Source organism: Poecilia latipinna, unplaced genomic scaffold, assembly GCF_001443285.1.
Source record: "Poecilia latipinna isolate Pla-1442-1.1 unplaced genomic scaffold, P_latipinna-1.0 Scaffold20, whole genome shotgun sequence".
NCBI lineage: Eukaryota > Metazoa > Chordata > Actinopteri > Cyprinodontiformes > Poeciliidae > Poecilia > Poecilia latipinna.
In genome coordinates this window covers 430,921-447,257 of record NW_015112636.1, presented here as the reverse complement: position 1 = coordinate 447,257, position 16,337 = coordinate 430,921, and the positions used below count along the sequence as shown (strand labels likewise).

The 16,337-nt window shown below is 38.5% G+C and overlaps 1 protein-coding gene and 1 long non-coding RNA gene across 6 annotated transcripts in view; both read right to left on the bottom strand.

The window, feature by feature from the left end:
- The window catches only part of spns2 (SPNS lysolipid transporter 2, sphingosine-1-phosphate), a 93,555-nt gene that overhangs the window by 11,340 nt on the left and 65,878 nt on the right, over window positions 1-16,337 (bottom strand). For 2 of the 5 annotated variants that reach the window (XM_015035346.1, XM_015035343.1), the window contains exons 10-12: window positions 16,013-16,078; window positions 15,224-15,322; window positions 11,553-11,710 (exon numbers count right to left, since the gene is read on the bottom strand). In XM_015035346.1, the coding sequence (XP_014890832.1) occupies window positions 11,553-11,710; window positions 15,224-15,322; window positions 16,013-16,078 (323 nt within the window). Of the gene's footprint in view, window positions 1-61; window positions 155-11,549; window positions 11,711-15,223; window positions 15,378-16,012; window positions 16,079-16,337 lie in introns of those variants that run through there. The other 3 variants (XM_015035351.1, XM_015035335.1, XM_015035359.1) reach the window with 3 other exon arrangements.
- LOC106949259 (uncharacterized) lies at window positions 8,189-9,715 on the bottom strand. Its single transcript, XR_001425341.1, has 2 exons — window positions 9,512-9,715; window positions 8,189-9,416 (listed from the first exon to the last, which is right to left on the bottom strand). It is a non-coding gene; the product is annotated as an uncharacterized LOC106949259 (long non-coding RNA).

The window sequence follows — 16,337 nt, the reverse complement described above, 5'->3', positions numbered from 1 at the left end:
TGTAAAAAGAGTAGAGAGACAGGAAAAATCCACGTAGATTGAACACAATGTGGCTCACCTTTCTCACTGGGACTGGGGGAAGGGGTTATTCTGCTATCAGGTCTAGAGCTGCTGCTGTCAGGGCTAGAGCTGCTGCTGTCTGACTCATCTGTTGCTAAGTGTGGTGAAAGGTACAGGTACAAGTTAAATATATGAATATGTTGTTAAATTCTTTCCTTCATTCATTAAATGGTAGTGAAATGGAGGCAAACAGTCTGCAGCTAAGCTAACTATGCTAAATGGTTGACACTCTCCCCACCTCTCTTGGAGAAAAACTGGGCTATAAATTGACACTCTTGTCTTTGTTCACATCTATACATCTTTCTTTTTGAAACCCTGACTTTATAATTTTTCTTGGCGACACAGTAACAAACACAGTCGTTCTTGTCTTCCACTGGTGCTGAACACCGTCACTGTCAAGCGCGCTAAGCAGGAACGAACCATTTCATTCAGATACAGGGGGGTGTTAGGGGCAAATATAGATGTGTGCTTTTTGGTCTGTGAGTGGAACCTTAAATTTTTACTGCTAAAACAATTTTAAAAACACAATAAGATTAATTTTGTAATTGACAGGGCCCCCAAACTTTTTTTCTATTTCTATAAGAAAATAAATAAATATTTTCTTATAAATAAATAATTATTTATTAAAAATATTTAATAAATAATTAATTTTCTTATAAATAAATATTTATTTATTTATTTATTTATTTATTTATTTATTTATTTATTTAAGGAAATAAATAATTAATTTTCTTACAGAAAATATTTATAAGAAATATAAATATATATGGGGGTGGGGGCTGTCGGTCAGGGGCCCTTGGAATTGTCCTAACTTGACCGAAAATAATCCTCCGCAGAAGAGAGGATTTTAGGTCAAAATAGGAAAAAACGCATTAACATTGACAGTCCTAATTAAAATACAGTTGCGTTGTGCTAGAATTTAATTACCTTCCATCTACATTTTGCCACGGCTAAATGTACAATTACACCACGGCTCACCTGGTGTAATTGTGCATTTGCTGAGTTTATCATACCAACTACAACACCATACAATACAGTTGTACACGGTATCATTGTTGTTTTTTTTGTTTTGTTTTGTTTTGTTTTGTTTTGTTTTGTTTTGTTTTGTTTTGTTTTGTTTTGTTTTGTTTTGTTTTGTTTTTTACACAGTATCATTGTAAGAAGGTATGGAGAAGCACCATGACGTGTTGAAGGGGAGTATGGGAAAGGTAGGAGCTTCTTAAAACCACAGAGGTATATTTCAAGATATCAGATAAGGCTATGATGTTATAAAGTTATTTTTTTAAATATACTACAACATTTTCATAACACCTGAATGTAAGTTAATTATTAGACTGTGTTATAAAATGGCACTATGTGACTGAAAAATCATAATACCTCCTCTTTGCTGTGATTGTGTTTAGTTGTGCTTCTTTGGTAAAACATTACAAAGTAATTTTTTTAAATGTTACTTTTTTATCTTAAAATATAACTGTAACTGGAATCATTAGATTTTTTTCATGTATTGGCCCTGAACAGTGACAGTATATTTTGTTCTGATATGTTAATGCACTGTGCCCAATACGTTTTCAATGTGGATGATGTTAATCAAGGAAGTAAATTTAAGTTTAGTTATTTTTGGTGTCAATGAGGTGTTTAAAATTAAGTTGGGTACAGTACTGTGATGTAAGAAGCTATTTTTAAGGAAAGTATTTTTTTTTTTACTTCGTGACCCTCCTATGTGGTTCATTCAACTCAGAGAAATCAAGCAAGACTTGACCAAATACTAAAATCCTTTGACATTTTAGTATTTGGTCTTTTCATTTTCCTTTGGGATGAATGAAGTATTTTTGAGTTTAATTGAATTGAACCTCAGTCTGTCATGGAACAAGATTGATTTTAAAGTATCAGCAGGCGTTGTATGCAGTAATTGTTTAACACAATTAATAAAACTAAATATATGATATGATACATCATTATTCATATTAAAGTCATGGATTAAATTCTTAATCACAGCCAAATGAAACACCTCACATTTTACCATTTTCTATGTGGACTCTACATTATTATTTTTATTTATTTATTTTTTTTATGAAATGAAAAAAGACATAAAACTAGAATTAAGATCGGTATATTTATAGCTGGCAGCTCCTGTAACATTATACAGTCTCCTGTTCTTCCTCTCCACACATTCATCAAGCCAACCGCATAAATCCACGCAGCCTGTTCAATAGTTTAATACAACAACAACAACAACTGAATTCCCACGTAGCAAGGTCATACAGAAAAGATAGGTGCCTTTCAAAGATCTCTATTTGCCAGCTTTGTCACCTCAGCGGCTCGGACCGCCTGTCCCAAAAATAACCTCAGCTGTCAGAGCCCATCTCTGCACATTGCCATTTGTAGAAACGAAGTGCTCTTTGATAAAGCTCCTACTTCGGAAACATGCGTTATTTCTAGCACAGTCCATTTTCTCTCTGCCAAACTGAGGTAGACAGAAATTTCTAAAACTGGTTCTTAAATACAACAAGTGACATATACAAAACCAATACTGGAAGTTGTAGCCAGAGCTAACTTTAATCACTCAGTCATAGAAAATTAAATTATAATTCTTAAAAGTGATATTACTTTAAACTGATGCATTATTTACCTTTGAGTCTTCAACTTCTCAGGTAAATCAGCAGCTGAGTCAAGTGACTATTGGCTATTACTAAAAAATTCCAGATTAAGGACCAGCTCCAAGTTCAGTAATCCCACCAAAAAAATGTTTGGTCTTCTTTGTGCACAAATATCCATGAAATGATAGTAAATCCAGAAAGATGGAAGTCCCCCAGTCTCCTGTGGTGGGCGGTTGACTAGACTCCTTTTTCTTTTCTTCTCTGAGGGCTCATGATGCCAAATAGCTGACGTTCCGAGTTTGGCGCAGCCTCCTTTCCAAAATAGATCCTGTCATTTGCAGAGAAGATAGGAGATGGCCTCTGTTGGACAGGCCTGGTAACGGAGACACAGACACTGGTCTTTGTGGCCTGTCACTGCTGCTGGCTACACTCAGTTGAACAAAGAAAAAAAAAAAAAAATGCTCTTTACCTTCAGGGAGGAAGGGTTATGGCCAGATTTAGAAAGATGTGGTGCCCTGGGCTGGGACCTGTCTTAGTTGACAGTAAATCAAAGCTCTTTTAACTGGTTAATACTATTTAGATATTCAATATAATTTGTTTATTGTTGTGTTTTGGTTCAATGAAGTAAAAGAAAAAAAAATCTGATTATTATCAGTTTTTACCAACTTTCCCATGTTGAGTGTCAAGGGCAAATGATATTAACAAAATCAACAAAAAAAATGTGACACCGCCTTAGGTACAAGACAATATATCTTCTAATGAATATTCTAAAAGGAAAAGGGTCAAGACTAAATCAACATGCAACTAAGTAAACAATTGACAATGTACAGTGAAGGTGGTAATGGAACTTGATATTAATCTCAATGTGTGACTGCCTCCAAAGGAGCTGTTATTTTGAGGTACAAATTAAGAATAAAGGTAGACTTCAATCGTTCCACTAACTTTGCACAATGCATTAGCACTGACTGCATCAAAACAGACACAAATCATGACGTGATCACCACCATGCTTGACAGCTGGGAAAGCATTTTCCCAGCTGTCAAGCATCGTGTTTTGAATCTTGCTTTGAAGCCTCAGAATATTCTCCTGGCCATTGTAGCCACTGACTCCTGTTTTTACAGCCTGATTCTCATTTACAGAAAATGTATAACTGGGTCGTTGCATAGAGGTCGTGGCATGTTGTTTTCCCACAGCTACTACTGTGACAGCTGCAACTTAAGCATCTGACCTTTTATTAAAACATGACCTCATACTGAGTAAGTGGCCGAATTAATACTTTTTACTGGTTTCTAATCTGTAACATTTTTTTAACATGACCAAATCGGTAACACTTTATTTGAAGGGGGGTGAATAAGACTGACATGACACTTTCATTAACATGACATAACACATGTCATGAACATGAATAAGCCTTCATGAATTTTTATGACTGTTGTCATAAAGCATAATTCAGTAAATTATGACACTTTTAATACAAAGTTAACATTCAAAATGTCTTTGTTATGACAACTTGACATTAACCAAGAAATCATTATTGTTTAAACTTTACCTTTAATAACATAAAGTTACCTAATTTTTAAAGTGCAATCAGTAATACTTTTATAACAAATTTATATCAGTAATGATTTCTTGGTTAATGTCAAGTTGTCATAACAAAGACATTTTGAATAATGTCAACTTTGTATTAAAAGTCATAATTTACCGAATGACGCTTTATGACAACAGTCATAAATATTCATGAAGGATTATTCATGTTCATGACAGGTGTTATGTCATGTTAGTGAAAGTGTCATGACTGTCTTATTCACCCCCCTTCAAATAAAGTGTTACCACAAAATCACACAGAAATTGTTCCACAAACCTAAGATTGTAGTATTTTAAAATGGTCACAAAATGGCTAATTTTAAAAAGTTAGCTCTTGTTTGCCTGGATGATTCATTTTAAATCACTTATCAAGGATTGATTTATGACTTCCACTGTGGGACCCTATTCCTTTACTTCTGTGGTATTTTCTTAGTCTTTGACTGTGGGCTTCCCCCTCCCAGTTCCACTGACTGACAGCAGCAGGCCTCCTGGACCCTCATTTAACCTCTTCGAAACTCTAGCAGACACTAATCCACTATTGCTGCTGGTCTCTGCCTCATCCTGTTCTGTCCACTGTCTTTGGTTTCCATACCGCAGAAAGAACCTAGAGGAGCTGCCAGATCTGATCAATGACTCTATAGCTGTTGAAAGCTTTTAGGTTATTCACGTGTCGTCATGTAGAGGTGTAAAATAGACAATGATTTATGAGAACTTGAGTTATCCTATCCTAAATTTGTGACAAGTTTTTTTTTAATCCAAAAATTCCAGTAGGCTGTGATGATATATGGTATATTTTCAGAGCCATTGGTAGATGTTTAAAGCTTACTGTTCAACACACCAGGGAAAGAAACTGCCACACAGTGCCTATTTTTGCATTAAAGCATTTCTGTCTGATGAGAGGAGGAGCAAAAATTAGATGCAATGTATGCCTTACAGTGTGAACTGCATGGACCTTTTTCCGACCTCCCAGTCATTCGAAAGACAAAGGTCATGGATGTATCGTGTTCACAGACCCAAACATTCATGTTACCACCAAAACATTTGCCTGCAAGGTGAAAGTTGAGGCAAATGTTATTGTCAGAACAGCAGATGGCGCACCTGTCCTCCAGAAGTAAAAGGTGTTGGAGGAAAAAGCAGCTGGCTGTTTATTCATGCATATTTACAATGCAGACATGTATCAAGGGAGAAATGCATCAAGATAGCTGCAAAACAATTTATTTAAAACATCCTGCAATAAAATCTTCACAAAATTCTGAAGATCAGCAGAACTGAGCTACAAATAACTGGATTTATGTGAAAATGTCAAAAACCTTTTATGAAAAGCCTGAAACGTGTGCAAATAAGTTTTAGTTTCTTTTTAATTAATGGAGACGTCAAAGACTGAGGCCAAGTTTATAAAGAGAATGTCAGTTTTGACATTGTACTCAGGATATAGTGCACAGAAAGTAAAGTGGGAATTTATAGACCTGCAAGGCCTATGCGGTTTCTCCAAGGTACTTCTTGCATAATCTTTTGCTGCACTGCATTAATATTTATCATATACCCCCCAGAAACAGATGCAGAGAAAGTTGTGGGCACCCTTGGAAAAGACATGCAAAAAGTAATTGTAGTTGCATAATCTGACTCTGAATTTTTTGAGAAAAACTCACCTTTAATTTGAGTACTTCAATCTGTTCAGTGTGAGAAAACATCCTATGTCAGAAAGCAACTGTTTTTATAAGTACAATTATAGGTATGCCCAACAATACCTCATAAACAAATATCAAAATATATTTTTAGAAACAATACTTTACTTATTTATGCTAGGAAGCAGAGTTTATAAAGACTTTCTGTTTATGTGGAGGAAGAATGTGACAGGACAAAGTATTCTCTTTCTTTCACTGAGATGAAAAAAAAAACAGTACTGTAATTATCTAGCCATCGCACAAAAAAAAAAACCTCTTCTGTCTTTCACAAATGTACTGTAAACTTATAGAGATTGCAAAACACTGTCTGTAACTGTTGCCAGGTTAGTAGAGACTAAACCTGAGCATTTTAGGTAGTTTTAGTGTGAAACAAATGAGTGGAAAGGCAGTTTATGTTCAATGTTAAGCAGGGTGGAGGATATATGAGGCTGTGAACATGTATCCCTTTCAAAGGGATTCGGAGGACATTTGTATTGTTTTCATGCAAATCTGGCCATCTCTGCCAGCAGATTAAAAGTAGTTTGTCATTGGATACTTCAGCAGAAAACTGACCCAAAATATAAGGCCAAATCAACAGAGCAGTGGTTCATCAGATACAAAATGAACCTTCTTCTGTGACCACTGAATCCTACAGAAATACTAAGGAGCCAGATAAAAAAAGACAGCATGAGAGACGACTGAGGACTTAAAGATCTGGAGACACTGGAAAAAAAAAAAGATTCTTCTCTCTGTAAGCTCCAACAATGTCAATGGTAAAACTTTACTGCTATCTATTGGGTAAAAACTACCAAACAGATAGCACTATCTGGCTGTGACTTCATTTAAAAAGTTAACTATGTTTGTTTTCTCTCCCAAAAAAAAAAAAAAAAAGATCCATTTATTGTGAGTCTTTTTATAGATTTTTTACCAGGGTGCCTACCAATTTCTTCTGATATGTACTGTATATAGTATTTATAGAAATCTATATTTATCATATATGCTTTCTGAGATTTGCTTTACTATAGGCAGATAAAAGAAATCTGTCATAAACAGCTACATTTACTCTTTAAAGAAACTTGAATAATGATACATTTCATATCCGTTTGGAGTTAAGAAAGCCCCCCACCACCCCCCTGCCAAGTGAATTAAACTAAAAATATTTTATGAAAAGCTTCATTGACACCCTCAGACAAAAGTAAGACCAGGACATGTCTAATTTTAACCAAGAACATTTTTTAGGCTCAATTTAGTAACCACGAATGAACAAAAATCTCAACAGAGAAAACTGAGAGCTTTTGTTTATTTCAAGAACACATTTCAACACACATCACACACACATCAAATGATTAAATACACTCAAAGTAGGATTTATCAGTCTCTACTCACAAACAGGGAACATGTATAGTAAAGCTGTGCAGAAAACAGGTTATTTTGGCATGTTTCCTTTGTCAGATAACGCCTAATTTACAGAACAAAACCAAACGTAAGAAACAAACAAACAAAAAACTATTTGCAAGCATAATGTTCATCATCTCTGAATAGCACCTTGTTCCAGTCTCTGCAATATTTCGACTGGTGAGTAGTTGATAAGAAAGGATGGTGTGGGGTTTGTCCATTAGGTCAAACAAAAGACAAAGTCCTGCCTCTGTAGGTTATATGAACCCAAACACCATGACAGGAAGCAGCGTCCTGGAGATAGAAAAGACTGACTGACACGAGGGCTAATCGTACGAGCAACACCCACAACTTACTTGATGCTATATCCACATATGAGCTGCTCATCAGAAAATACTGTACATTATGTGTGCTGCTAGGTCTATAAAAGTAGATTTGATGGTTTAGACGGCGTGGCTTTCTAAAAGAGCAAATGCTAATCTGTTAACACTAAGGCACTATTTATGATATAAATGGCTAACAATAAACGGAGATGGTATGAACTCTGTGCACACAACTCAGCTCCAGAGTGTCTTCTACACAAAGGTTACGACATGTGAAAATTACAACTCAAAATTCACTTTCAATGCAAAACACAAGCAGGTAGGTGCATATTTAGAGTGACCTAATTTGGTTGGAGAACGGCATTTTCCTTCTTGTCGGGAAATTACAATACATCTCATGCTGAGGCTTCATGCAAGAACCACCGTTGCTTTAACATCATGCAGGTGGCCGTGTTGTTTTATGATACTAATAAAATCTGAATGAATGATGGGAATTTCTTTTTTACTGTTAAATTATTGGTCTAAAAACACATCTTGTTTTTTTCTATATACGTAACATGTATGCTTTTTTTTTTTTTCTTTTAAATAGCCAATACCTGGGGTTGCCAGTTTTTTTTTTTTGAGACTGTACTTTGAAACAGCAATATTGGAGAGCATCTGTAAACAACACAATAAAAGATTAAAAACCAGCCCCTTTGATGACATTCCATATTTATGCAACAACTCCGGGAAGACCAAACATTAATAAAAAATTTACCTAACACAGATTTGCAAAAAGCAAAATGCCCCAATTATTTAAAAAAATATTAAAGCTCATCTTATCTGCTTGGTAAATATAGAAAGAAAATCTAATTATTACAATTTATATATGCAATTAAATTCTGAATGCAGTTGATGCATTTGTGCAGAGATATTGACTGTAGCCTAAATTCATCACTGCCACTGAGGTAATACAGAAAACTGTTTTTTAGATACTTGTTTTAGCATATAAATAAGCAATAAGCTGACCTAACAGGCATCACCTGTCTGCCATGGGATTTTAATTGCAGGAATACTTAATGCTCATTTCATAAGAAAAAACAAAAGTCTTAAAACACCTGAACTAGTAATACTAAGCAAAATGTGGATTTAGGCCCATTAACCATGGAAAACAGCATGAAATTATATGTCGATGAAGTCTGTAGATGTTTTGTATTCAGATATTAAAGGTATTGTAGTCAGCTTTTCAATAAATAAATACTTGGCAGCTCTTTAGTAAATTGATCTGGTATTTGTTGGAAAAAAAAAAGAAAAAAGAAATGACCTATTAAAGGATGAGTAATACACAGTCTATTTACATGTCACAAGGGTAAAAAAAACAAAAAAAAAACATATTGAAATGTTTTACTTTTCAGATGGTCAAGTTGTAGCATAGATGTTCACGCCATTCTGAAAACCCTTGTGATGCACAAGTATTTGGAGAATGTGTGCAGACACAAGAACAGCCAAAGTTATGAGCTTTTTTTTTAACGTCACCATAAAATTGCTTACATCCAATATCACGCAGACTCTACACGTCCAAATGAACTTTGTACAAGTTAATGACAAAACCATGATAAAAAGGATGGAAGACATATGGAATCCCTGATGCCATAGACTCCCTGATATGACACGATGAGGTGTAGAGGTGCGAAAACAGTGGTTATTCATCGGCAGACCCCTCCCACTACATGATGTTTTAAAGGTCTGCGCTAAACTCTCCATGAAGGTCATTTAAGGCCACAATGTTTAGCGAAGAAAGAAAAATGTAAACACTATAAAAAAAAAAAAGAGAAATCATTAGAGAAATATAGTCTTTCGGGTTACAGCTCCACAGATCATATTATAGGGCTGAAATTGGATCATGTACCTTATGACAAAGGCACCCTATGAACTGCGTGGTGTGGCCTTTTTTGGAGAAGATCCACTGTTAATCTCCTGATCGTCTTCATCCTCTTCTTCCTCTTTCCAGCCACCAAGTTGAGCAGGGGCTGGCATGGAAATGTTGGAACTATGAGAGCCATGACCATGAAAACCTGAAAAAAAAAAAAGAACATTAGACGATTAGAGCAGAATTTATATGTATATAAAGTGGGGGGAAGTTTGTTTTCTCGTTTTGTTTTTCAACTGAAATTTATGATTTAATAACTTGGATGAGTTTTACAAAAGATGATCAGAACAAAACCAAATTTAAAATTAGAGGAATTATTTAAGAAAACCACAACAAACTTATTCTTTATACTTTTTAAATGGAAAAAGTAACCTGGAAATTTAATTTTACTGACACCAAGAGTCAGAACACTAAAACAGGAAGGTGTTTAAATAGCATTGTGACAATTTTTTGATTCTAGTCTGTCCTTTGTCAATAATAATAATAATAATAATAATAATAAAAACACTGGCTATTGTTTGCAAATGACATTAAAGCAATAATGTCTCTCTTCAAAGAGCTCCACTGAATTTAAATAACTATCTGTGATAATTACAGTAGCTCTGGATAATTAGCTTAAATCCCTGTTGGGCTGTCTACTTGTGAAGTTGTGGGTTTGATTCCATCTTCCTATAGCTCCATGTTGATTTGTCCCTAGACAAGATATTTAACTACAAGTGACCTACTGATCTGAGAGTCTGTGCATGTTTGTGAGCTTGAGTTTAAAAATGGAGTATATTCTAAACCCAGGGAAACAAACCAGGGAGATATACTTTGAGAAATGTAGTTTCTGTATATAGTGTGCCTGCTATACCTCTAAGCCATGTGATGCCCCCCCCCCCCCCCCCCCCCTTTTCAAAACACACTCAAAGTTTTCCCCCCTCTTCCCCGGTCTCCACNGTTGTTTTATTTTTTTTTTTATTTGTGAACTATTCATCAGAAAGTGTGGCCGTGTCCTCCGTGGTGTTGGGTGAAAGTCAACGGGTTGTGGTTAGTTGCACTCTGCCCGCAGCGTCTGATGGAGCGGTTTTAGTTTGAACCACTTCTTGGACTACGGGCTAATATCTATTACTGGCACAGTTTCAGGAGTGAGTGTCCTCTTTTAATGTTCCGCTTTTCTTTTTTTTTTTTTTTTTGGTTTGTGGAAGAGGCCAAACAGAAACCGCAACAAGTCTCAGCCGTGGCAGCCGTGGGCGTGCGTCTACGCCGACACCTTTTTAGTGCAGCGCAGACGCGCAACGAGGAAGAAGTCACAGTCCTCAAATCTATTCTGCAAATGTGAAAACTTTTTTATAACTTTTCTGTTTCTTGTCTGCCTGTGCATAAAATGTCTCCCCCGTAATTTTTGGCGCGAGAAAGAATAACGACCTCCTAAGGGGCGAAGACAACGTGTCTGTGGACGGACGTCAGACACATCACATCGCCATCCTGTCTAAAAATGTTCGGCGTCTTCCACAGGAAGGAAGTCATTTCTGTAAGCACTGGCAACAGGGGAGCAAGCCAACGTGATACAAAAGAAACAAGAAGTTTTGTCTCGCCATAAATAAAATAAAAAATACAGAGCTTGTTTTAGACTTTTAAGGCCATGACCAGCGTTTGTTCCAACTGATTCATGTCTTTGGTGCTTATAAAAAAGGAAAAGATGAGTATGTGAATGAGAGGGGAAGTATTTGAACAAACCGGTGAGTGTAACAGACTGTGGGGGAGTTTCAGCTAACTGGGGTTTTCTGTTGGCCCAGATATTGCAGGTCTTTGGCTATTATGTTTAAGCAACATGTCAAACTTCAGTGACAAACTCCATAAGAAAGGAAATAAAAACACCCTAAAACCCATTTCTTCCCACATCAACCAAATTTTCTTTGGCGTCCTTGTAGCTCTTAGTCAGAGAGTCATCGACAAACAACCCCAGCAAGTGCTAAATGTTTAAAGGAGCTGAATAATAGATGAAATAATCAGCTGTTTTAACAGTGCGACTTACTTTTCGGCTTTTTCCCTGTCGTCCAGGAAATACAGCGCCGTGGCCAGGAAAAACATGCCCCCCACGACAATGATGAAGGGACACAGCATGAGGGCATAGCCCAGACTGAGGAACTTCCATAGTTCAGATGAAGCAAATTTCTCCTGTAGTGCATCAGAGATCTGCAGCCAGACACAAAGAAAAAAGATAAACATTTTAAAAAATAAAAATAAAAGCTAGTCACCAAGTAGGGACTTAAGCAAGTGATTAATGAGTCAACCTAAAGTTGATCCATCTTATCAATCATTTAATGATTAATTAATAACCATTTCCCTAAAACTGATTATCTTGTTTCAATTGGGTCGACCGTCTTTCTATAAGACGAAGGGCTGCGACTTAAATAAGTACATCATTATATTTTAACAATTTTGTATCAACTGTGGTTTTCTTAAATTATTAAACTTGGACATATTTATGAAATATAGCAAAACAGCCTGAACATCTTATGTCGCTGAATCCAAAAAAAGATATTTTGCAACACTTAATCCCAGACTTTTCTGTCATCATCGTAGCACACATGAGTAATTTTTGGTTGAGAAGTTGACACTGCTCCGCCGTGCAGCACGGCTGAATAAGCGATATTAAGGTAAAAGGTAAGGAACTTGTCAAGTGTTTATATTTCAAAGCAGAAGCTCCCACAGACGTTCATTTCACATCCCACAACGGACACGGTCTGAACCGTTTCTCCTTCTCGTTCTGGTCAGGCTCTGCCATTTTTATTCCTGTATATCTAGCCTTTAAGGATGACCAGCAGTGCCCTCTTCTGTTTGGAGGCCACACTACAACAATAAAAGAAGGTCTAAACGTCTAACAAACCATTAATCGGCATCTAATCGTAAGGCAAATATTCAAACCTTCTACGATACACTGTGCAGTGTTGGTTTTCACATGTTTGCATGCACGTTTCCACCAATTCAAGGTTTGACAGCTAGCAGCTCATCATTCAGTGTGTCATGTGTTATGCTGAGGGAAACAACAGCTGAAGAAAAGTGGGTGTTAAGTGACCTGTTATGTCTCCCTGCATCACCCATAAGGCGGTCCCACTGACAATCACAGGGCGACAGAGGCTACTAATGGCAACGCTGAGCTAGCTCAGAGGGGTCGGTGGGAGGCGAACAGCAGGACTAGTGAGTGAGTCAAAGTGTCGCAGTGGCTCTGCCACACTGATTTCATGTTAGCTTCTGCAGACATTCAGTGCAGGAAAAAGCTGGAGGAGGAAACTGAAGGAGGTGAACCTGTGCGAGGGGAGTTTGTGCATTGGGAAAGAACCATTAAAAACTCAGGTGGCAGCAGTGTGTGTGTGTGTGTGTGTGTGGCCAGTGCAGGGCCCATTTCATCAAGAACATTAAATTCTCGGCAACTTGCACAGCGCAGCAAAGCTAAAAATAAGCAGAGAACTGCTGCCGGTCTAATTACCCTGCCAGAAGGCATTTCTTGGATGATTATGGAGAGATTGTTTCTGGCATTCCTTTGCTACCAACTACGTGGTACGGTCCTTCTCTGCTGGTAGAGGAGGAGTCTGGGTTCTGTTTATCGGGAGGATTCTTGAGTGACATCAGTCTGACACGCTCTGATGAAAATGAGTCTTGGCTCAAATTTCTGGGAATTTCAAATATTCTAAAGCAGCTTTTTTAAAAAAGGTGGTAATTTTGCTGAGGCGTGACCGGTGACCGCTAAAAAGCAGCTCTGTCGCACCGGATCTGGTTTGCTGACCTCGATGCTTCGTCTTCAGGTCTGCTTGGTGCTCAGGCCCGAAACCTCAGCGTGAACCAAAATAACCGAGTCATTCCCTATCTTTCTCCTGTGGTTGCTTGGCGATAACCACTTGCTTTTTCCTGCTATTCCATCTCTTTTTGCCAATTCACATTCGCCCCAGCCAATATGCATGGGCGACTGCATATCTGCCCCCACTTGGTGTGCGTCACGACCGGTCCATCACGCTCGTGTGCTAAACCTCAGCTCAGGACGCTGACGCACTCCGAGCGTTCAGAGCGTCGTCAGTCGGGCTTCTGCGTAGGAAGCGGGAAACCTCCGGGCGTTCAGAATGTCACTCATCAGGAGAGAACTGTGGAGTGGAGTGGAGTGGAGTGGATCCGGGGGGACTGAAGAACCGTGGGGCAATGTGGGAGAAATCCAGGGTGGCATTAATCTGACTCATGGAAAAAGTGGATGTCAGTAATAAGAGTGCTATTAAATTGTGCTTTGCCTAAGTCCTCATTTTGTTCAAACTTTTCTACGTGTTGGCCAACGTAGAGAAGTTAATGTGGCCATGGAGGAGGGAATTTCTACCAAAACAAGTCAGAGAAGTTCAATTAATTTTACGTATTTGAGTGTAAGAACATACATATTCTCTGATCTTTAAAATGTCAGATTTTTTTCTACAAATGTCTGACTTTTCAATGTCAGAGAATATCCTAGTTTTGATATTATAAATGTCTGCCTTTAATCATGGAAATGATTGTTTTTCTTAAAAACCTTTTGACATCAGAGAATATCCATATTTTGTTCTTACAAATACGTGAAAATGATGTTGAAATTTCCTCGTCTGTAGCCACATTCTTTATATACAGTGGTCGCTCAGTTTGAAACACGGCAGACAGAGGAAGTTAAGATCAGACCAAAGTAAACTCGTCTGTGTGAGCAGTAAGTGCAGAAACAATACGGTTACGCTGCATCTGATCCCTCTTTTGAGCAGCGCTTCTTGCTCTCGCTCCTTTCACCTGCCTCCGACGCTAGTTTCAGATTTTCACTCGGGCGAGAAGGAACAGGAACAGCTGCGCCTGTCGCCTGCCTGTCAGGCCCTGACAGAGGATCCTGAATCAGTCTGATTCTCCTAATCAAAGACATCCGCCGCTTTTGTTGCTGCAGCTCAGACTGCGAGCCAGCCTCCGAGTGATAAAACACAGAACCACAAAGCGCTCTATTCTCCTGATACCATTTACGGCCCCACACACATAAAAAAAAAAATAAAATGCCGATTTAAAACGTCAAATGCGTGGATAAGGTGTGACATGTGATGCGGCGTGCAGAAGAATGCGCTTCTTCCTGCCTTTATTGGCGTTCCAGCACCGCATACAGAAAGCAGAGGAAGAGGGGCTCAGTGGAGTTGCTATTTAACTTTAGAAATGTTCATTCTCACTTTAAAATAAGACAAACCTGTTTTGACAGTCTGATGCGAATCCCGTTTCACACTCCATTGAACGCCGGGCGGCACTTTCACTCCGGCTTCCTGAATGCTATTCTTTTGGGGCGGAGAGGGGGGCGTGCGCCCTCGGTCTGAAAGGTGGGGAGCGTTAGGCTGGGATCGGGGAAACGGGCTGACGGTGACCTTGAGAGGCCCGGCAAGAACTACTCTCTCATCTGGCGACCAATCAAAATGCGGCAACTCCGGCGTCTCCGGGGAGCCGTGAGGCTTGCTAGAGAATACCACTGATTTGAGAGCAGCGGCAAAAATCACAGTCCTGTTCGCCGGTTCTCCTGGGACCTGCGCTAAAAGCCCCTCCTGTGGAACACTTTGCGCTGGCCTAGTTAAAGCCAGAGCTGAGCCGGTGTCTAAATGTGCTTGTCACCCAGTGTGCGTTTCAAACGCTCAGCCGGAGTTTGGGGGCCGAAGGAGGAATGGGCGAGGGTCTTACCGTGCCTATCAGGTATGGACTTCCTGCGTCACCCAGGAGATGAGAGGTGAAGCTCTGAAAGGCGACTGCTGTGGCTCTCCGTGTGGGAATAACAACAAACTGCAGAGAGACGGGAAGGGAAATAAGGTCAAGGTGAAGAAGGAGGTCAAACCACCTGGTAGGTTCAGGTAACGGCGTCAAAAACGGCCTGTTCGCCTGAATACACAATGCAGACGGCGAACTAATTAAAAATAAAGAATTCATCTGGCTTACTGAAACTCTTTTTATTATTTTTTTAAATTTTACAAACCCAAACACGTACAACTGTCGTTAAATAATTCACACCAAATGATTTTCCTGAATTTTTTTTCCGCCACCGGAATGAAACTTTAATGAATTTAATCGGGTTTTTAGGACAATGACAAATGAAAAACACTACGTGACTAAAACGATAAAAGAATAATGATAACAGTTTTCAAACTTTGTCACTTCATAGTGAATACTTCCAGCAACGTGCCGTATTCACTATGACGACGGAGTGTTAGGTGAAAGCTAAATTTGGTCAAATTAAGCCAAAAAGTTAAATCAAACGCATCCATTCACATGTTTTTTTTTTCCTTTCACGTTAAAGTTAAGACCGACTTCTTGTTGGCCGAATAAAACAGAATACGTTTAATTTGTGGCTCAGTGGGACTGAATGTAAAATAAAACATCAAGGGGTATGAATACTTTTGTATCTCACCCTATTAAGGTCAGAGTTCAGCCTTTATGGCTCAGTTATCAATTTCTCCACTCAATCGTTCCACTTACCATTAAAATGTCTGCCGTCAAAGCCCAGTTCACGAACAGCAGCGTCTCTCCGATGAAGATGCAAACCTAAACGAAGACAAAGAGATTTCACTCCGAGAGCCGCCACTTTCCGCTGACATGACATGTAAACCAGGGAAGAGCTGGAGGATATTTCTATCGCTGCTTTGAGAACTGCTCTGGTTAAAAGCGATTCGAAAACATGTTATTATAGCGCAGGCCAGTAGATTATGTTGACATGCGGGCTTTCACCGAGCTGCGCCCCACAGACTGAAAACCAGCTCGGGATGACAACAATTGTTTATTTTCGTCTCAAGATGTCCAATGC